General features: G+C 43.2%; 1 protein-coding gene and 1 pseudogene across 1 annotated transcript; one reads left to right on the forward strand and one right to left on the reverse strand.

Annotated features, from left to right (window-relative positions):
- Positions 1-1,133: 1,133 nt before the first annotated feature.
- Positions 1,134-4,568, forward strand: LOC139581164 (cytochrome P450 2K1-like). Its single transcript, XM_071410683.1, has 3 exons — positions 1,134-2,234; positions 2,642-2,968; positions 3,167-4,568. Exons 1-3 carry the CDS (start codon positions 2,228-2,230, stop codon positions 3,352-3,354), a joined length of 522 nt encoding a protein of 173 aa, XP_071266784.1. The 5' UTR covers positions 1,134-2,227; the 3' UTR covers positions 3,355-4,568.
- An 8,832-nt stretch (positions 4,569-13,400) lies between these two features.
- Positions 13,401-23,599, reverse strand: part of LOC139580862 (cytochrome P450 2K1-like) — a 33,177-nt pseudogene continuing 22,978 nt past the window's right edge.

Consider the following 23,599-nt stretch of genomic DNA (forward strand, 5'->3'; position numbering starts at 1 on the left):
GTTTGTTGGGCTACTTTGATGTGTCAAGTGGAACGAGATGCGCAGTCTGTGTTTGACTTTATGAATGTTGAGATGTCTGAGTTTAACTTCATAGAGAAACTCGTCCAAACCTACGATGGCGCAGCTGTAATGGAACGTATCTGCTATTTGTATTTACAGCTAAGTCCCCTCCTGTTTCCTGATTTAAGAGGTGATGACTACTCCACTAACATTGTCAACTTTCTCCTGACATGAACTGAAGCCACAACGTCTCATGTGCCCGCTCATCCACTGCCACATTGAATGTTTCCCTTCCAAGCACAGTGAGTACCCCTATCAATTTTATCTCATTACTGTATGTAGAGTCAATCACATACACAATCACATTATTACACATCAAAGGTTTTACTCCTTGCTTGGACTAACTCATTCTTAGCTCTTTTGTCTAACTGTGTAGTGTCTTGTGTTATTGTTTTTGTCTTCCCAGTGAAATCCTGTCCTGCACTGGTCAAGCGTCTGAACACCTCAACCCATGCCACATACCCTCATTCAATCACTGCTGTGATCCCTTTCCAACACTGTGTGTAGCCCTCTCATTCCCTGTAATATTGTACTATAAATGTCTTTATTAAATGCTTTAGGTTAAAATAATTAATCATTGATGATTTTTGAAACACACTGTGGTCTCCATGCGTTACGCGCCTACACCGTGGGTCTCCCATCCTCCTCAATTTCAAATCAAAGTTTATTTGTCACGTGCGCTGTATACAACAGGTGTAGACCTTAGTGAAATGCTTACTTATTTAACCAATAGTTCGAGAGAAAAAAGGTGTGTGTGTGTGTGTGTAGGTAAGTAAAGAAATAAAACAACAGTAAAAAGACATTTGAAAAAAGCAGTACCAAGGCTATATACACACACCAGTTAGTCAGGCTTATTGAGGTAGTATGTACATGTAGGTAATGTTAAAGTGACTATGCGTATATGATGAACAGAGAGTAGCAGTAGCTTAAAAAGAGGGGTCGGAGGGTGGTGTGCACGCTTCCTAAGTCGGACCAGAAGACCGCCCCGAGTACCTCTCCTCCACCGGCGTTGTTTTGGGTCAGACTCTGGAATAAGTTCAACTGCTCTGGGGAGAGCAAACAAAGGATCTGCTCCTGGTCGTGATGCTGGTAGTTCTGGTGAGTTACCGCCGCTATAATATCCAATAGTTCTTCCCGGCTGTATGTAATGGCACAAATCAATTCTAGAGCTAATTCCATAAAAAAATAGTACATAAACAAACCAAATACTGCAGTTTCCTAAGAGCTAGTTGCAATGCTGCCATCTCTGTCGACGCCATAAAAATTAAAGATAAACTAAATATGCAAATACATCCATCAAAATAACAAGACTACCTGCAAAACCTGGGATCCACGTGGCCAAAACAATCCCCTTTTATGCACAACAGTATGTAATTTCTCATTGTTTTCACATTAAATGCAAATGATAAGCACTGTTTGGCAAAATACTAGACACAACTCTCTACACAGGACACAAACCTATTGTGTACAGACTGTCAAACAAAAGTAAATTAATATCACAGTAAATAAAAGGTACTCCCATATCTTTTACCATTAACATGTAAACTCTCTTTGTACAGTGACTGGTTTTACAATACTAAAATCACAATTGCCCTTTCAACACCTCTTCTCTTTGATTTATCTTCAATGCATTGTAAACATGTACATCGTTACAATATACAGCACCGGACACTTTTGCAATTCTAAACAGTATCAATTTAGGTTTAGTGAAATTCTTCCTGCTTTAGTATTAGATGCTAATTCAGAGAACAAGAATACAGCTGTCTATGAAATAGTTGATTACAATCTCGTACCATTTACTCTATTTAATAGAAAAATATATTTTATTGATGGTCATAGTATCACACCTACTCCTGCTCTCTCCCTCCAGCATTCGACATTGTAGGTCAACTATCCACCGGTCCTGGCCACCCACATTGCACACACCTGGCAACCATCATTGCGCACAGCTGCTCCCATCATTAAGCTCACCTGGACTTCATCACCACCCTGATTACTCTCCCTTCTAATAGCCCTCACCAATCTCGGTCATCAGGCAGAATTGGTTCTGTTTTCATGTCCTGATGCGTCTCTTGTTTTGTACTTGCTATGGTCGTTATTATTAAACTCACCACCTGCTTCCTGACTCAACGTTACAGATAGTTAGTATTTGTTGAGCCATTATGTGATGAATGGTGAGATGACCTTGTCATTCTATGACAAATAATACTGTTTGCGTGGGCTGCGTTATCCCTATTTTGAGGAAAGTGTTCAAGCAATTGAGAAACTAACAGTGTTGTTTGACATGATTTATACAATTTACTTTGTCTTGTGTAGCTGTTGTCTACTGTTTTGCAAAAAGTGTCTTGTGTACAAGTGGGACTACTGTTTTACAAAAAGGTGTTATGCATTAAGTGAGAACATTGAACTGTGCAGAAAAGGTGACTGTTTTGGTACGTAGGTTAAGGTATCGTTAACTTGGAGCCCCGTTTAAGTTATCAAGCCATTTTTGTAAAAATTATAAAATGTCCAGGGTAAAGATTATTAAGATGACATTTTCTCTGAGGGTAGTAACTTTGGTCCTCCCTCCTTTCTGTCTCAGACCGGGTCCAGGAGGAGATCAGCAGGGTTATAGGAAGTCGTCAGCCCTTAGCAGAGGACAGGATGAACCTGCCCTACACTGATGCAGTGATCCATGAGACCCAGCGACTGGCCAACGTTTTACCCATTGCCATCCCTCACACCACCAGCCGAGACATCACCTTCCAGGGATATTTCATCAAGAAGGGGACGCTTGTGTTTCCTCTACTGACGTCTGTCCTACAAGACGGAAGCGAATGGGAAAGCCCACACACCTTTAACCCCACACACTTTCTGGATGAGGAAGGTCGATTCGCCAAGAGGGATGCCTTCATGCCCTTCTCTGCAGGTGAGTTCCACTGTTTCTGTATCCATACTGACTGGGTAAGTGAATCCTTCTATGGTACTCTAAAATTAAGAGTTTGGGGAATTGCTTTGACCAAGGGAGAGTTTATGGTATGGAAATATGTGTACAATTTGTCAACTATAGGAAATCTATGTAGACCTAATTGTCGTATGTTGTCTCCCTCATTTGATCTTCTTCCAGGTCGTAGGGTGTGTCTGGGGGAGGGTCTGGCCAGGATGGAGCTCTTTCTCTTCTTCACCTCCCTCCTGCAGCGCTTTCATTTCTCTCCTCCTCCTGGAGTAACAGAGGATGATCTGGACCTCACACCGGCCGTGGGGTTCACCCTCAATCCTTCACCTCACCAGCTGTGTGCTGTGAGCCGGGTCTGAGATGAGTCTGGGCCTAATGTATATTATACATGACTTATTATACATGAACAAATGCTCCACTTTAGACAAACATGCTGAAACAGCTTACCTCACTGGCTGTGCTGTGAGCCCAGACTGAGATGAGACCAGTCCCTCAATGGTTTTGGTTGAATTTGATTGCTCTACATTCCGACAATGTAATTGATTGATACAAAGCACTGCTATTATGTATGTACAGAATGCTTGTTGTTTTTGCTTGCTGTCCTGCCTTGTCTGGGACTGGACAGCTGTTGTCAAGCTTAGCAAAGTCAATCAGTTTTCTAGCTAATGTTATCATTAGTTGACACTAATATATACCCTTGTGGGCATGTTTTTATATGACTAGCAAGCATACTTAGCCAGATATGCTAGCTAGAACAAATAACTACCACTAACTATCTAGCTCCAGCAGGAGTGGAAGTTCAGCTGCCTACTTTCACTCCATTAGCAGTTCCAGATGTTGAAGACTTGAAACAAAAATAATGCATTTACACAGGAAACCCAATTCGGATCTTTTTCCACTGTTTAGTATTTTGTCCTACCAGATCAGCTCTTTTGCCTACAATTGGACAAAAGACTAGAATTGGGCTGCCTGTGTGAAAGCAGCCAAAAGGTCTCACTTAAAGTGAAGATGTTTACAAACTGATCGCTAGCTGGTGGCTAGTTTAAGCTACTCCTTGTCCATTGATGTTAGCTAGTGGTTAGCTTGAGCCACATTAGCTACTAGTGACTATTTACATATAATATATTGGAACATTTGGGCATGAAAATCTAACTTATTGCACTTTTAAGCTTTCTTGTTCTGTTCAAACGGGCCAACCAAAGGTACATAACACTAACTGTGTCAGTTATTGATAACCACTAGATGATTGACTCTGCTAAGCTTGGATACACCCCAAAGATAAATAAGCTAAGACGTAGGCTTCTGATTAGCCTGACTATTTGATTAGTAGCGTGTCAGAGAGCTCCATATGTATTGCTAATCAATAAACCCGTTGATGAGTGTGCTTGACATCGGCACCAGTTCGTCAAAGTTTGGTCCATTTTGTCAACTTGGAGTCGGGGTTTGGAATATAATAGAATTTGAATTACTGTCTGTGCTCAGTGGGAACCAATCACTGTGCAGCAATGTAAAACGTTCAACTTGTGGATTTCACCAAAACGTTTAATAAAGGCTTAAAGTGGAACTGACAGTATTTTAGCAACATGAAATGGTATTAACATCTGTTCATATACACCCCCAGGAAGAATGACACCTTTTCGTTTATATCTTCAGACAAGTGAGCACTTAGAGCAAAGTAGCCTCCAACACTACATCCAGTTTGCTATCACAGTGCCATCCGTTTTGTCACCAAAGCCCCATATACTACCCACCACTGCAACCTGTATGCTCTCGTTGGCTGGTCCTCGCTACATATTCGTAGCCAAACCCACTGGCTCCAGGTCATCTACAAGTCTTTGCTAGGTAAAGATCTCTGGTCACTGATTTCTGGTCACCATATTAACACCCACCCGTAGCACGCGCTCCAGTAGGTATATTTCACTGGTCATCCCCAAAGCCAACACTGGTTGCACTTGAACTGCATTTGTAAAATCTATCTAATTTAATACATTTTGATACCTTCTTTGCTTTCTCATTTTTGACCTTCCTCTCTTGGGCTCCACTTTTCTGTTGATACATTGCTGATTTTTAAATCCGTAATTTTCTATTTGCGACTTTCTCTCAATCTTTTGGGAGGGCTGTTGTCTCTTTTTAGCTAGCTCAACTGTTGCTTAAAACGATGACAGAAACAACAACGCTTGGGAGAGTATTTGCACAATGAATCCCAGAATGCATTTCATTATCTTAACATGGTATTGAAGCTATTGAATAATATGAGTTATTTAGCAAATTAATTAGATGACCTGCGTCAACAATTAATACTTGGGCGTGGTGGGGAGTTATTCAGATCCGGGCCCATCACTGGGCCCATGTATGTTGTGGGCCCTGGTGCGACCGCACCAGCCGAAGCTACGCCACTGGCCACCAGTCTGCTTGCAGTTGTCAGTCACCATCAGGTATGTGGATGATCACGTCTTTATTCAGGAACGTTTGTTGGGCTACTTTGATGTGTCAAGTGGAACGAGATGCGCAGTCTGTGTTTGACTTTATGAATGTTGAGATGTCTGAGTTTAACTTCATAGAGAAACTCGTCCAAACCTACGATGGCGCAGCTGTAATGGAACGTATCTGCTATTTGTATTTACAGCTAAGTCCCCTCCTGTTCCCTGATTTAAGAGATGATGACCTCTCCACTCCACTAACATTGTCAACTTTCTCCTGACATGAACTGAAGCCACAACGTCTCATGTGCCCGCTCATCCACTGCCACATTGAATGTTTCCCTTCCAAGCACAGTGAGTACCCCTATCAATTTTATCTCATTACTGTATGTAGAGTCAATCACATACACAATCACATTATTACACATCAAAGGTTTTACTCCTTGCTTGGACTAACTCATTCTTAGCTCTTTTGTCTAACTGTGTAGTGTCTTGTGTTATTGTTTTTGTCTTCCCAGTGAAATCCTGTCCTGCACTGGTCAAGCCTCTGAACACCTCAACTCATGCCACATACCCTCATTCAATCACTGCTGTGATCCCTTTCCAACACTGTGTGTAGCCCTCTCATTCCCTGTAATATTGTACTATAAATGTCTTTATTAAATGCTTTAGGTTAAAATAATTAATCATTGATGATTTTTGAAACACACTGTGGTCTCCATGCGTTACGCGCCTACACCGTGAGTCTCCCATCCTCCTCAATTTCAAATCAAAGTTTATTTGTCACGTGCGCTGTATACAACAGGTGTAGACCTTAGTGAAATGCTTACTTATTTAACCAATAGTTCGAGAGAAAAAAGGTGTGTGTGTGTGTGTGTAGGTAAGTAAAGAAATAAAACAACAGTAAAAAGACATTTGAAAAAAGCAGTACCAAGGCTATATACACACACCAGTTAGTCAGGCTTATTGAGGTAGTATGTACATGTAGGTAATGTTAAAGTGACTATGCGTATATGATGAACAGAGAGTAGCAGTAGCTTAAAAAGAGGGGTCGGAGGGTGGTGGGACACAATGCAGATAGCCCGGTTAGCCAATGTGCGGGAGCACTGGTTGGTCAGGCCAATTTAGGTAGTATGTACATGAATGTATAGTTAAAGTGACTATGCATATAAGATAAACAGAGAGTAGCAGCAACGTAAAAGAGGGGTGGGGGTGGGGGGGCACACAATGTAAATAGTCCTGGTAGCCATTTGATTACCTGTTCAGGAGTCTTATAGCTTGGGGGTAAAAACTGTTGAGAAGCCTTTTGGTCCTAGACTTGGCACTCCGGTACAGCTTGCCTTGCGGTAGTAGAGAGAACAGTCTATGACTGGGGTGGCTGGGGTCTTTGACAATTTTTAGGGCCTTCTTCTGATACCACCTGGTGTAGAGGTCCTGGATGGCAGGCAGCTTAGCCCTAGTGATGTACTGGGCCGTACGCATTACCCTCTGAAGTGCCTTGCAGTCGGAGGCCGAGCAATTGACGTACCAGGCAGTGATGCAACCAGTCAGGATGCTCTCAATGTTGCAGCTGTAGAACCTTTTGAGGATCTCAGGACCCATGCCAAATCTTTTTCGTTTCCTGGGGGGGGGGGATAGGCTTTGTTGTGCCCTCTTCACAACTGTCTTGGTGTGTTTGGACCATTGTAGTTTGTTGATGTGGATACCAAGGAACTTGAAGCGCTCAACCTGCTCCACTACAGCCCTGTCGATGAGAATGGGGGCGTGTTCGGTGCTCCTTTTCCTGTAGTCCACAATCATCTCCTTAGTCTTGGTTACGTTGAGGGATAGGTTGTTATTCTGGCACCACCCGGCCAGGTCTCTGACCTCGTCCCTATAGGCTGTCTCGTCATTGTCGGTGATCAGGCCTACCACTGTTGTGTCGTCTGTTACGTTCCCCAGTTTCTGTGTTGTGGTTTGTATTTGAGTGTGTGTGTGTTTCAGGAGAAATTCCTGAAAACTCCCCAAGCAGCTGATTGGTCGGCCCCAATTGATGATTGGAGCTGACCCCGCCCCCTCATCAAGATACAGCTGTTTCTAATCACCATTGCCACCTGAAGCTGAGAGAGAGAGAGAGAGAGAGAGAGAGAGAGAGATTTATGGCTGAGGGGTTATAGCATGTTGGTCGTGAGTATGCATTGTGTTTGTTGCTTTGTCAAAGCTTCTTTAATGACCTGAGTTAGTTTTGTTGTGAAGAGGATTGTTTGTTATTCTGTTTCATTTGTTCCCAGGGGGGAAGGCACCTAGGGAGTGCTTAGGCAAGAGGCCCGCGGGCATTCATATACCCGTAGTATATTCAATGTCTAGGCACACTAGGTAAGACCTGGGCGGACCAAATTGGAGTGCGTCTAGGGTTTCTTGGATAATGATGTTGATGTGAGCCATTACCAGCCTTTCAAAGCACTTCGTGGCTACGGACGTGAGTGCCACGGGTCTGTAGTCATTTAAGCAGGTTGCTTTTGTGTTCTTGGGCACAGGGACTATGGTGGTCTGCTTGAAACATATTGGTATCACAGATTCAATCAGGGACATGTTGAAAATGTCAGTGAAGACACCTGCCAGTTGGTCAGCACATGCCCGGAGCACATGTCCTGGTAATCCGTCTGGCCCTGCAGCCTTGTGCATGTTGACCTGTTTAAAGTTCTTACTCACGTCGGCTACGGAGAGCTTGATCACACAGTCGTCCGGAACAGCTGGTGCTCTCATGCATGCCTCAGTGTTGCTTGCCTCGACGCGAGCATAGAAGTGGTTTAGCTCGTCTGGTAGGCTCGTGTCACTGGGCAGCTCGCGGCTGTGCTTCCCTTGGTAGTCTGTAATAGTTTGCAAGCCCAGCCACATCCGACAAGCGTCGGAGCCAGTGTAGTATGATTCAATCTTAGCCCTGTATTGACGCTTTGCCTGTTTGATGGTTCGTCGGAGGGCATAGCGGGATTTCTTGTAAGCTTCCGGGTTAGAGTCCCGCATCTTGAAAGCGGCAGCTCTACCCTTTAGCTCAGTGCGAATGTTGCCTGTAATCCATGGCTTCTGGTTGGGGTATGTACATAGTCACTGTGGGGACGACGTCCTCAATGCACTTATTGACAAAGCCAGTGACTGATGTGGTGTACTCCTCAATGTCATCGGAAGAATCCCGGAACATGTTCCAGTCTATGATAGCAAAACAGTCCTGTAGTTTAGCATCTGCTTCATCTGACCACTATTTTATTGACTGAGTCACTGGTGCTTCCTGATTTTAATTTTCAAGAGGAAAAAGGAATCAAGAGGATAGAGTAGTTGTCGGATCAACCAAACGGAGGGCGAGGGATAGCATTGTCCGTGTCTGTGTGGAGTACAGGTAATCTATTATTTTTTTCCCACTGGTTGCACATTTATCATGTTGATAGAGATTTGGTAGAACTGTTTAAGTTTCCCTGCATTAAAGTCTCCGGCCACTAGAAGCGCCGCCTCTAGGTGAGTGGTTTCCTGTTTGCTTATTTCCTTATACAGCTGACTGAGTGCGGTCTTAGTGCCAGCATTCGTTTGTGGTGGTAATTAAACAGCCACGAAAAGTATTTTTCATGTCAGCAGCCTGCACTGGTGCCATGGGATCTTTAGTGACCACAGAGAGTCAGGACATGTTTAACGTCCCATCCAAAAGACGGCACCCTACACAGGGCAACGTCCCCAATCACTGGCCTGTGACATATTTTGTTAGACCAGAGGAAAGGGTGCCCCCTACTGGCCCTCTAACACCACTTCCAGCAGCATCTGGTCTCCCATCCAAGTCCAACCCTGCTTAGCTTCAGAAGCAAGCCAGCAGTGGGATGCAGGGTGGTGTGCTGCTCCTATGACTGAACCCTTTCGGCCGTGGACCTATGTGATTTCTTTGGCCTACAAACAGTAAGTATGTTGTCACCCATTCTATCTTGAATAAGAACATTATCAATGAGATCACCAGGTATCATTGGGCTGTAATTGCTAAAATGGCACATTTTTTAACCGAGCCTGGTCAAGAATCCACTTTTCTAGTTTGAATCACATTGCTTATGGAATCCAGGCAGTAGGCCTCATGCTTATTTTCATTTTCCTTTTCCTTTTTTTATCACAGGTACAGCATTTGACACCACTCAGCCTCTGAATTACGCCATCTCCAACATAATCTTGGCCGTTGTCTATGGCAGCAGGTTTGAATACACTGACCCTGTATTTACAGGCATGGCGGTTAGGGCCAATGAGACTTCACGCCTTACAGGCTGCGCATCAATTCAGTCCACTCTGTTTTTACTCTACTTTCTCAATAGAGAATGACAGTCTTGGTGCAATCAATAAAACTAGGAAATAAAACACTAGTTAGACAGCTGCTTCTAACCAAAACATCAAGCTCCATTCTGAATATACATGAGAGTCAACCATTGGAAAGAGGGCTCTTCTTTGGCATAATGGCTTGTCACAAAGCCTGTTTTAGCATGGGCAATGACATTGAGGACATTCACCCTTTTGAAGTAGTCAAGTGGGTGGGACTTGCTATGGGTTAGGAGGGATCACAGAATTCCATCCAGGTCAGCAGGAGGGATCAGCCAACTAATTATACTACTGAGCAAACATTCCATAACTGCAGGTAGCAGTAAATCACCAACCTTGGCTTTATGCCTGTTCAGACAACTTACTCCAGATGGCTGTATTCAACATTACAGTTTCTTACTGACTATTAATACACTTTTTAATTAAAATGACTACTTTAAAATAGTGAAAATCCTCAATGGCAATCCCCATGCTAAAACAGGCTTTGTAGCATGTGAGCAGAATATAGTCTATGGAGCCAACTGAATCAGAGTACAACTTCCTACTTCCTGTTTCCTGTGCAAGTACCATTTTCTTGGTCCTAGAGTCATGAAATGTTCAGAGTACATCAAGGGGAGTTACTGCTTAGTAAATGTATTGTCATTTTGGAGTCACTTTTATTGTAAATAAGAATATGTTCCTAAACACTTCTACATTAATTGTGGATGCTACCATGATAACGGATAGTCCTGGAGTATAGAGCCATAAGAAGAAAAAATGCTTCATTGTCCCAATAATTACAGAGGGCACTGTATAAGAAATGTATACAGGGATCACCTCCCATGGGAACAAGTGGAGGCAGCCAGAAGAGTGGAGGCAGCAGGAAAGGGGAACCAGCGGTACGAGGGAACACGGCTGGCAAGGAAGCTCGACGCAGCCCCAAAATATATGCTTACCGTGGCGAGCATGGGACTGGTCAGGCCCCGTGCTATGGGGTGATGCTCACGGTGTCGAGGCGGGGCATTCACAGGCCGGTGTGCTCGGTGCCAGCGTCCCGCATTTGCCAGGTGGAAGCTGGCATCCAGCCAGAACGGGTGGGGCCAGCTCTGCGCTCGAGACCGCCGGTACGCCTCCACGTACCAGTGTATCCGGTGCCTCGGCCAAGGACAAGGCCTCCTGCATGTCTCTCCAGCCTGTTGAGTCCGGTGCCTGCTCCCAGAGCCAATTATCCTCGACAATTTTATTCATGTGCATTTTAAGTTTTATGTGTCCTTGTTTTTTTAAATGGTCGAATTAATAAACTAAACAAAACACCTTGCCCAGGTTGTCCATGCCTCCTTTGTTGTGGTTGTAGTCCAGGATGATGGCTGGCTTCCTTTCCTCATGATCACTGATCTCAGTCGTTTTGTGCAGTGTGCTCAGGGGGATCACATTCTTGTTCCTCTTTGGGAGGTGAGAAACTAGAGTGGTGGTGGGGTTGGATGCAAACTTTGATGAGAAGGCCTTGTTGTGAGAAGTGTAGAGGGAGCTCAGGCTTGTTCTTTCTAACTGTGCCAACCATGGTGATCTTCCTCTTCAGGAGCTGCTGGCTGAGTTCATAAAAGGTGACATTGTGCCCCCTCAGTCCATCTGTCACATCAAGCACAACCAGGATCCCCTGGTTCTTCTCCGGGCCTCCACTGGTCGGCTTCCCTGTGTACTGTAGACTTGCATCTTCCAAGGGTAGCTGGATTGTGCGTCACAGGCCACACATTTCTTGATGCCATACTTTGCCGGAAAGGACAGCGACCTTTTGACAAAAGAGATTGCTGTCAGTAATTAGTATCAGAGTCACAGAAAACAATCACAGAAATTAATGATATTACAGCAATACATAATAAAATTAACAGTGAAAATCACTTACATTAGAGATATGAGAAAAAAAAATGTACCTCTGAATGGAACCAGTTGCTCATCCACTGTTACTTCAGGCCCAGGGTCGTAGAGGTACGGCAGACGCTCCACCCACTTCTCCCAGACATCTCTTATGGCCGTTTTGTGCTGCCATCCTGCCCTGCTTGTAATATTGTGACAAGGACCATGTTGTTTTGCTGTTCTTTGACAAAAATGTCTCTCTTTCAGCTTGGGGGATTTCTTCATCTGAAGATGATGCATCATGCTCTGGGTTGTATTCTTCCCTATCTTCTTCTTCAAATTCCTCCTCTTCTAAATCCTATGTTTCACGGAATCGTGGCTGAATGACGACATGGATATTCAGCTAGTGGGATATACGCTGCACCGGCAAGATAGAACAGCGCACTCCGGTAAGACGAGGGAGGGGGGGGCGGTCTGTGCATATTTGTAAACAGCTGGTGCACGAAATCTAAGGAAGTCTCAGCTAAACTTTCCGTGGCTGTTTATTTACCACCACAGACAGATGCTGGCACTAAGACCGCATTCAGTCAGCTGTATAAGGAAATAAGCAAACAGGAAACCACTCACCCAGAGGTGGCGGTCCTATTGGCCGGAGACTTTAATGCAGGGAAACCTAAATCAGTTCTACCAAATTTCTATCAACATGTTAAATGTGCAACCAGAGGGAAAAAAATTATAGATCACCTGTACTCCACACACAGAGACGCGTACAAAGCTCTCCCTCGCCCTCCATTTGGTAAATCCGACCACAACTCTATCCTCCTGATTCCTGCTTACAAGCAAAAATTTAAGCAGGAAGCACCAGCGACTCGGTCTATAAAAAAAGCGGTCAGATGAAGCAGATGCTAAACTACATGACTGTTTTGCTATCATAGACTGGAACATGTTCCGGGATTCTTCCAATGGCATTGAGGTGTACACCACATCAGTCACTGGCTTTATCAATAAGTGCATTGAGGACGTCGTCCCAACAGTGACTGTACGTACATACCCCAACCAGAAGCCATGGATTACAGGCAACATTCGCACTGAGCTAAAGGGTAGAGCTGCCGCTTTCAAGGTGTTGGACTCTAACCCGGAAGCTGACAAGAAACCCTGCAATGCCCTGCGACCAACCATCAAACAGGCAAAGCGTCAATACAGGGCTAAGATTGAATCATACCATACCGGCTCCGACGCTCGTCTCATGTGGCAGGGCTTGGGAATCATATATAGGTGGCTTGTTTTGTGTTGGGATTTTGTGGGTGGTTGTTTCCTGTCTCTGTGTTTTCTCTGCACCAGATAGGGCTGTATCGGTTTGCCACATTTTGTATTTGTAAGTGTTCCCTGTTTATTCGTTTAATTAAACATGTTGAGCACTGTCTACGCTGCGTGTTGGTCTGATCCCTGTTACACCCTCTCTTCTAGTGAAGAGAGGGAAGGCTGCCGTTACACTGTAACGGTCGTCTGTTGAAGAAGGTGTGGACCAAAGTGCAGCGTGGTAAGTGTTCATGATTTATTTCAAAACAAACACTTGAACAAAATAACAAAAGAGCAAAACGACAATGAACAGTTCTGTCAGGTGCAGAAACACAAAACAGAAAACAACTACCCACAAAAACCATGTGGGAAAAAGCTACCTAAGCATGGTTCTCAATCAGAGACAACGATAGACAGCTACCTCTGATTGAGAAACGCACCCGGCCAAACACAAAGAAATAGGGAACATAGAATGCCCACCTAATCACACCCAAACCAAAATAGAGACATAAAAAGCTCTCTACGGTCAGGGCGTGACAGACCCGTCCATCCCCTCAGCTCTCTCTGGGCCAAAGTAATGAGCACAATAGAATATCTGATTGAGTTAATTGCTGAATGATAGTGTAAATTAAGAAACAAACAGTGGAATTGCCTACAGAGTAGGGCATTAAGGCATCCCTCTTGAAAAATCAACCTTTCTCATCCAGAAAGTGGGCGGGGTTAAATATGTGTGAGCTCTCCCATTCGCTCCCGTCTTGTAGGACAAATGTCAGTCGAGGAAACAAGCATCCCCTTCTTGATGAAGTGGAAGATGATGCCCTGGAAGGTGATGTCTCGCCTGGAGGTGTGAGGGATGGCCATGGGTAAAATGTTGGCTAGTCACTGGATCTCATGGATCACTGCATCAGTTCTTCCTGTCCTCTACCAAGGGCTGACAACTTCCTATGACGCTACTGATCTCCTCCTGGACCCGGTCTGTAAAATATAGGAAGAGGAAGGGCCAAATTGATTACCTTCAGAGAACATTTACCTTATATAGGTTTTCTCGATTGCTTGAACACTTTTCTCGAACCAGGATTCCCCGTTCCAAAACAGTTTTGCTTGGGTAAAACACAGGTGGGCCATTTGCCAATGTTAACAGGAAGTAAAATGTTGATTATCTTGCATTACTTTAATCAACTGCACTGTCTGTGGATGTGTGTGCACATTGATACTTACCCTGTATAAGGGGGTTCTTGGTCATTAGCATCAAAACCCAGCGTAGGGTTGTCCCTGTGGTGTCAGTAACAGCAGAAAACAGAAGATGTCATGGTGATGAGTGTTTATGTTGCCTGATTCCTTATTCATATTGTACATACATAAAAACACAGATAATGCATTTTAAAAGGGGAGGAATTATTTGTTTTCCCCTCAAAAGTCACAAGGGGCGTGGCTTAGGATGGTCTAGCCTCCAGAACACATACCACTGCGGCATGGGATTGAGTGCAGCCCACTGCTATTTCAGCTATCTTTTTCTTTATACCGTCCTATCACAGGGCTCTCCAACCCTGTTCCTGGAGAGATACTGTATCTTCCTATACGTTTTAACTCCAACCCTGTTCCTGTAGTAGAGCTACTCTCCTGTAGGTTTTAACTCTAAACCTGTTCCCGGAGAGTTACCATCCTGTAGGTTTTAACTCTAAACCTGTTCCCGGAGAGATACCATCCTGTAGGTTTTAACTCGAAGCATGTTCCTGGAGAGTTACCATCCTGTATATATTTACTCCAACCCTGCTAATGGAGAGTTACCATACTGTTTGTTTTAACTCCGACCTTGTTCCTGGAGCGCTACCCTCCAGTAGGTTTTCGCTACAACCCCAGTTATAACTAACCTGATTCAGATTATCAACCAGCTAATTATTTGAATCAGGTGTGTTAGTTAAGGTTGGAGTGAAAACCTCCAGGATTTGGGTTGGAGAGCCCTGCTCTATTACATGGACCATATCGTTATTTCCCAGCTCCCTCATTTCCTTCTTGTTGTCAATATTCTTTAACAAAAGCTTATTGGTTTTCAGCCAAAGGCCCAGCCATGGGAACATGTTGTACAACTATCTTCCCATAAAACAAAAAGTAAAGCATGAATGTAGCCTACAACAAATTGAATATTTATTTTATTTTCCTGGTTTAGTCAAGTGTGAACAGCTTGGCATTATTCTCTAAGAGTGAGAAACAAAGTAAACATCATGTACCTGCATTGAAACAGAGCCACTAATTCTGAGGTTCTCATGGGCTTGATTCACAGTGGCTTGGATCTTGGGGTCAGAGTATTCAAACCTGCTGCCATACACAATGTTGGAGATTACATTGTAGACAGCATAATTCATTGGCTGGGTTGTGTCAAATGCTTTACCTCTCACAAAGCCCAACAGAAACAGAATTAGCAAAACTAAGAAAATGTATATATTTCTTATCTTATTTGGGGTTTTCACAAATCGGAACTTCAAATTTTTACCCTCATGTTTTGTCAAACAATTGAATAAGGTAGCGAATTACCTCTTCACTTCCTTTCTTGCCCATGCCAAAGTCTAAGGTTCGCCACGGCAAAGCGTCTCATCTCTTTCCATGAGTCTCCATTGGCAAACAGAATACCTGTAGAAAAGTGACATTGTGCAGGTGTCAGGAATTAATCATGTTATGAGAAAATAATATCTTTGTGAAATATTTGGTGCTGGAGTTACAGCACTAAATACACCTGAAGACCGACCATTGTGTAGAATGCAACAGTTAACCGGATTACAAGTTTGACTTATCCAACATTACCATGTCCACTGGTGAAATCTTAGAACACAGGAAGCATGCCCCTGTCCCCAAACTCCTCTGCATGGTTGACCAGCGCCTGCTTGACCGTCTTGTATCCTGCCAGGATCACCACTTTTGTGGGTCCAAAGTGAACCGTAAAGATGGAGCCATATTTCTTGGATAGCTGGAGGGATAAAGCATACAGATAAAGTCTGCCTATAGATACTGGTGTACCGGACAGCCGCACAATAAAAATCACAGTAAATTGAACTCTTATTGAAGAAAATGTAACTCTGCCAGAGATAACATTTGGTCCCAGTCTAAAGAGAATAAAACCTACTCTGGCAACAGAGTCATTTTTTTCAGAGGTGTATATGCTCAATTTATTGTTGATATTAAACTCTGCGTCATTGCATTTCACTCTGTACACTATTAATTTAAAATATTTCTGTTACTTTGTTGTTCAGATTTGTAAAGTTAATTATTTAGAGTAATGTTTAGTCACTGTATAAATCACAAGAGTTAATTCAACTTCTATTTTGTAAAACTCAACACTATTTGGGGTTTATATGGTCCCATTTGAGTTGTAAAATCTCATTTTCGTATTTCTTAATGTGTCGTATTATGGTGGCTTGTTTGGGAAATCCAATCTCTATTGGTATCCATTTAAGAGAAATCATTTCCAGCAATTTTACATTACCCACAATTTACATTCCGAATGCAAGTCAGCCTTCTCAGTAAAGGTTGCAATAAATCCAACCACTTACAGATTAGATTAGATTAGCAAAATGTTACATATCATTGTGTAGCATAAGATAAAAAACAATCAATGTACAGTACCAGTCAAAAGTTGACACACCTACTCATGCAAGTTTTAAAAAAAATGTAAAACTATTTTCTACATTGTAGAATAACAGTGAAGACATCAATACCATAAAACAGCACATATGGAATCATGTAGTAACCAAAAAGTTAAACAAAACAAAATATATTTTATATTTTCGATTCTTCAAAGTAGCCGCGCTTTGCCTTGATGACAACTTAGCCCACTCTTGGCATTCTCTCAACCAGCTTCAACTGGAATGCTTTTCCAACAGTCTTGAAGGAGTTCCCACATATGCTGAGCACTTGTTGGCTGTTTTTCCTTCACTCTGCGGTCGGACTCATCCCAAACCACCTCAATTGGGTTGAGGTTGGGTGACTGTGTAGGCCAGGTCATCTGATGCAGCACTCCATCACTCCTTCTTGGTAGCTCGTACAAATAGCTCTTACACAGCCTGGAGATGTGTTTTGGGTCATTGTCCTGTTGAAAAACAAATGATAGTGGGACTAAGCGCAAACCAGATGGGAAAGTGTATCGCTGCAGAATGCTGTGGTAGCCATGCTGGTTAAGTGTGCCTTGAGCACCCCCACACCTTCACACCTCCTCCTCCATGCTTCAAGGTGGGAACTACACATGCAGCGATCATCCGTTCACCTACACTCCGTCTCACAAAGACACAGCGGTTAGAACCAAAAATCTCACATTTGGACTCATCAGACCAAATGACAGATTTCCACCGGTCTAATGTCCACTGCTCGTGTTTTTTGGCCCAAGCAAATCTCTTCTTATTATTGGTTTCCTTTAGTAGTGGTTTCTTTGCAGCAATTCAATCATGAAGGCCTGATTCACGCAGTCTCCTCTGAACAGTTGATCTTGAGATATATCTATTATTTGAACTCTGTGAAGCATTTATTTGGGCTGCAATTTCTGAGGCTAGTAACTCCAATGAACTTATCCTCTGCAGCAGAGGTAACTCTGGGTCTTCCTTTCCTGTGGCAGTCCTCATGAGAGCCAGTTTCATCTTAGTGCTAGATGGTTTTTGCGACTGCACATGAAGAAATGTTCAAAGTTCTTGAAATGTTCCAGATTGACTGACCTTCACGTCTTAAAGTAATGATAGACTGTCCTTTCTCCTTGCTCATTTGAGCTGTTCTTGCCATAATATGGACTTGATATTTTACCAAATAGGGCTAGCTTCTGTATGCCACCCCTACCTTGTCACAACACAACTGATTGGCTGAAAAGCATTAAGAACGAAAGAAATTCCACAAATTAACTTTTAACAAGGCACACCTGTTATTTGAAATGCATTCCAGGTGACTACCTCATGAAGCTGGTTGAGAGAATGCCAAGCGTGTGCAAAGCTGTCATCAAGGCAAAGGGTGGCTACTTTGAAGAATTTCAAATATAAAATATATTTTGATTTGTTTGACACATTTATGGTTAATACATGACTCCATCTGTTATTTCATAGTTCTGATGTCTTCACTATTATTCTACAATGTAGAAAACAGTACAAGTAAAGAAAAACCCTGGAATGAGTAGGTGTGTCCAAACTTTTGACTGGTACAATACATGCGAAAACACAGACATTAAAACAAACAATTCAGAACAATCTACCTGCAACAGAGCATGCTGGGAAATATGACAATAAGGCCCCTCCCACATCTGTGGATACTCCATAGTTTTAACTCCCTGTCTCTGGTTACTCTTAAAGACAGGAAGCAAACCAAAAAGGTGGAGCAAAATTAAATCAGGGAAATCAGGCAAATAATATTTTTCTAGAAATCAACTTCTAAGAGCCCACAAGTTGTTGACCCTCCACATCTCTCAAGACAACTGGAGCACTGTAACAACCAGTCTTAAATTGCACCTTTGACAGCACAGGTGAAATACCTTCCTACTAAGAGCATAGCAACCAACACAGGTGTAACACATACTGACTAATGAGGTGACACCAATTGGTGCTGAAGTCCAACCTCAAAACATAAATGGAAAAACCAAAACCTGTAATATTACCTATTTTGGGGTGGTGTGTAGGTGTGGAGTGGTTATAGTGGGCTAGAGTGAGTACTATATTACTGTAGTACTATATACAGTGGGGGAAAAAAAGTATTTAGTCAGCCACCAATTGTGCAAGTTCTCCCACTTAAAAAGATGAGAGAGGCCTGTAATTTTCATCATAGGTACACTTCAACTATGACAGACAAAATGAGGAAAAAAAATCCAGAAAATCACATTGTAGGATTTTTTATGAATTTATTTGCAAATTATGGTGGAAAATAAGTATTTGGTCAATAACAAAAGTTTATCTCAATACTTTGTTATATACAATCAATCAATCAATCAATTTTATTTTATATAGCCCTTCGTACATCAGCTAATATCTCGAAGTGCTGTACAGACACCCAGCCTAAAACCCCAAACAGCTAGTAATGCAGGTGTAGAAGCACGGTGGCTAGGAAAAACTCCCTAGAAAGGCCAAAACCTAGGAAGAAACCTAGAGAGGAACCAGGCTATGAGGGGTGGCCAGTCCTCTTCTGGCTGTGCCGGGTGGAGATTATAACAGAACTATGCCAAGATGTTCAAAAATGTTCATAAGTGACAAGCATGGTCAAATAATAATCATGAATAATTTTCAGTTGGCTTTTCATAGCCGATCATCAAGAGTTGAAAAACAACAGGTCTGGGACAGGTGGCGGTTCCATAACCGCAGGCAGAACAGCTGAAACTGGAATAGCAGCAAGGCCAGGCGGACTGGGGACAGCAAGGAGTCACCACGGGCGGCAGTCCCGACGCATGGTCCTAGGGCCCAGGTCCTCCGAGAGAAAGAAAGAGAGAAGGAGAAAATTAGAGAGAGCCAAGATTTTCAAAATTTCCATAAATGACAAGCATGGTCAAATAATAATCAGGAATAAATCTCAGTTGGCTTTTCATAGCCGATCATTAAGAGTTGAAAACAGCAGGTCTGGGACAGGTAGGGGTTCCATAACCGCAGGCAGAACAGTTGAAACTGGAATAGCAGCAAGGCCAGGCGGACTGGGGACAGCAAGGAGTCACCACGGCCGGTAGTCCCGACGTATGGTCCTAGGGCTCAGGTCCTCCGAGAGAAAGAAAGAGAGAAGGAGAAAATTAGAGAGAGCCAAGATTTTCAAAATGTTCATAAATGACAAGCATGGTCAAATAATAATCAGGAATAAATCTCAGTTGGCTTTTCATAGCCGATCATTAAGAGTTGAAAACAGCAGGTCTGGGACAGGTAGGGGTTCCGTAACCGCAGGCAGAACAGTTGAAACTGGAATAGCAGCAAGGCCAGGCGGACTGGGGACAGCAAGGTGTCATCATGCCCGGTAGTCCTGACGTATGGTCCTAGGGCTCAGGTTCTCAGAGAGAAAGAGAGAACGAGAGAATTAGAGAGAGCATACTTAAAATCACACAGGACACTGGATAAGACAGGAGAAGTACTCCAGGTAACCAACTGACCCTAGCCCCCCGACACAAACTACTGCAGCATAAATACTGGAGGCTGAGACAGGAGCGGTCAGGAGACACTGTGGCCCCATCCGAAGAAACCCCCGGACAGGGCCAAATAGGAAGGATATAACCCCACCCACTTTGCCAAAGCACAGCCCCCGCACCACTAGAGGGAAATCCTCAACCACCAACTTACAATCCTGAGACAAGGCTGAGTATAGCCCACAAAGGTCTCCACCACAGCACAAACCAAGGGGGGGCGCCAACCCAGACAGGAAGATCACGTCAGTAACTCAACCCACTCAAGTGACGCACCCCTCCTAGGGACGGCATGAAAGAGCACCAGCAAGCCAGTGACTCAGCCCCTGTAACAGGGTTAGAGGCAGAGAATCCCAGTGGAGAGATATATACCCTTAGATATATACCCTTTGTTGGCAATGACAGAGGTCAAACGTTTTCTGTAAGTCTTCACAAGGTTTTCACACACTGTTGCTGATATTTTGGCCCATTTCTCCATGCAGACCTCCTCTAGAGCAGTGATGTTTTGGGGCTTATTATCTACAGTTTGTGTTGTGAGGGGTTGATCTTGGTTGAGGAAATGTAGACTAGCTATCAGTGTTTGTGCTGAAACTTACATCTGGCTGCACACGTAGCCATCGAGCCAGTTTGAGCTTAAACGATTTAAGCTATTAAAAACCTCTTCAGGATTGGTGGGTCCCCTGCGTGATGGTTGAGCCAACGTAGGCTAATGCTATTAGCATGAGGTTGTAAGTAACAAAATAATTTCCCAGGACATAGACATATCAGATATTGGCAGAAAGCTTATATTCTTGTTAATCTACATTGATTAACAAGAATATATATCTACAGCTACTACATTGAAAGAATACCATGCTATTGTTTGAGGAGAGTGCACAGTTTTGAACATGCAAAGTTATCAATGAACAAATTAGGCACATTTGGGCAGTCTTGATACAAAATGTTGAACAGAAATACAATGGCTCATTGGATCAGTCTAAAACGTTGCACATACACTGCTGCCATCTAGTGGCCAAAATCAAAATTGCACGTCAGCTAGAATAATACATTTTGGCCTTTCTCTTGCATTTCAAAGATGATACAAAAAAATATATATATATATATATTTTTTTTCTTTGTATTATCTTTTTACCAGATCTAATGTGTTATATTCTCCTACATTCCTTTCACATTTCCACAAACTTCAAAGTGTTTCCTTTCAAATGGTACCAAGAATATGCATATCCTTGCTTTAAGGTCCTGCGCTACAGGCAGTTAGATTTGGGGATCTCATTTTAGGTGAAAATTGAAATAAAAGGGTCCGATCCTTTACACCAACTTTCAATGTCCAACTGCCCCAACTCGGATTGCTTAAGAAAATGTTTTTGATAGACATATCACAATTTCAGAACCATGGACAATGATATGTATTCTATACTTGTGGCAGGCTGCATCCGCATACCCATACTAGCATACCACGTACTTAAACGGCATACTATTTCGCATCACCTCAACGTAGTAGTGGCTCCTAATTGGCTGAGTAGCTGGGGCGGGGCCGAATGAAGGATTCTTCCATATTCAACAGACATGAATCGCATTAACCAGCCTGATAACAACTAATTTCCAAGTTGATTAATTTCTTTAAACTCAGAATAGAATAGGAATGGAGTTACAGGCCTACTCAGGCTGGTTATAGACAGACTATCACATTCGACCTATACCGTAGTAGACAATATAGCCCATCTAGCCTATTTAAAAAGGACTGAAGACAGAAACAGATTTGGTTCCATTTCAACATATTCAACAAACACTATATGACCAAAAGTATGTGGACACGTGTCATTGAACATCTCATTACAAAATGATAGGTATTGTTATGGAGTTGGTACCCCCTTTGCTGCTATAACAGCCTCCACTCTTCTGGGAAGGCTTTCCACTAGATGTTGGAACATTGCTGCGGGGACTTGCTTCCATTCAGCCACAAGAGCATTAGTGAGGTCGGGCACTGATGTTGGGCGATTAGGCCTAGCTCACAGTCGGCACTCCAATTCATCCCAAAGGTGTTCGATGGGGTTGATGTTAGGGCTCTGTGCAGGCCAGTCAAGTTCTTCCACACCGATCTCGACAAACCATTTCTGTATGGACCTCACTTTGTGCAAGGGGGCATTGTCATGCTGAAACAGGACAGAGCCTTCCCCAAACTTGTGCCACAAAGTTGGAAGCACAGAATTATCTAGAATACTGTAGCGTTAAAATTTTCCTTCACTGGAACTAATGAGCCATGCCTGAACCATCAAAAACAGCCCCAGACCATTATTCCACTTCCACTAAACTTTACAGTTGGCACTATGCATTGGGACAGGTAGTGTTTCCTGGCATCCGCCAAACCCAGATTCATCCGTCGGACTGCCAGAGGGTGAAACGTGATTCATCAATCCAGATAACGCGTTTCCACTGCTCCAGTCCAATGGCGGTGAGCTTTACACCACTCTAGCCTTGGCATTGCACATGGTGATCTTAGGCTTGTGTGCGGGTACTCGGCCATGGAAACCCATTTCATGAAGCTCCTGATGAACAGTTATTGTGCTGACGTTGCTTCCAGAGGCAGTGTGGGACTCGGTAGTGAGGGTTGCAACCGAGGACAGCGGATTTTTACACGCTATGCGCTTCAGCACTCAGCGGTCCCGTTCTGTGAGCTTGTGTGGCCTACCACTTCGCAGCTGAGACGTTGTTGCTCCTAGGCGGTTCCACTTCACAATAACAGCACTTACAGTTGACCAGGGCAGCTCTGGCAGAGCAGGCATTTGACAAACTGACATGTTGGAAAGGTGGTATCCTATGACGGTGCCACGTTTACAGTCACTGAGCTCTTCAGTAAGAACCATTCTACTGACAATGTTTGTTTATGGAGATTGCATGGCTGTGTTCTCAATTTTATTTCCCTGTAAGCAACGGGTGTGGCTGAAATAGCCGAATCCACTAATTTACAGTGTCCACATATTTTAGTATATATAGTGCATATACATTAAATCAAATAGCCTAGTACACACTAAAACTTTTCAAATCAAAAGGCTATTGCACAGAACAACGTGGACAGTCGGGTGCATCGCAAATTCAGTACCTTTGGACAGCAAGATAATAAACTAAAGCACTGATCATCGGGAATGAGATCAGAATGAGTGCCAAGGCCTACATTTGAACACCACCGCAGAAGCTTCAGGCATCTGTGGTGCTCACCAACAGGGATGTAAACACATTTGTGCTCAGATTTTGAGAAAAATAAGCTTTTTCTGCGTATGGAACAACTTGAGGGGGGGGCCACAGAAACTACTTGACACGTTCTATAGATGCTGATAAAGACAATCTTTAGTCAGTTTACTTTTAGGTAAAAGAACAAGTCATGTTTTGTGGATAAAATGTGTCAGAGGTCTCTTCTGTCAACAAACGTTTATTTGTAAAACTGTAGCAAATGGAACACTATGTACTTGCCACTTCAACATTTATTAACAAATGCAACGCTTGAGTCATGACGTCCTTTGGGAAGAATAAACTATAGTCATTCAAAAGCCAGAGATGGGGATCTGATTACAAATGAATTGAAAGGCTGCCATACCTTTGTAGATTTGTCAGTAGCACCAT

The sequence above is a fragment of the Salvelinus alpinus genome, chromosome 1 (assembly GCF_045679555.1).
Source record: "Salvelinus alpinus chromosome 1, SLU_Salpinus.1, whole genome shotgun sequence".
Taxonomy (NCBI): domain Eukaryota; kingdom Metazoa; phylum Chordata; class Actinopteri; order Salmoniformes; family Salmonidae; genus Salvelinus; species Salvelinus alpinus.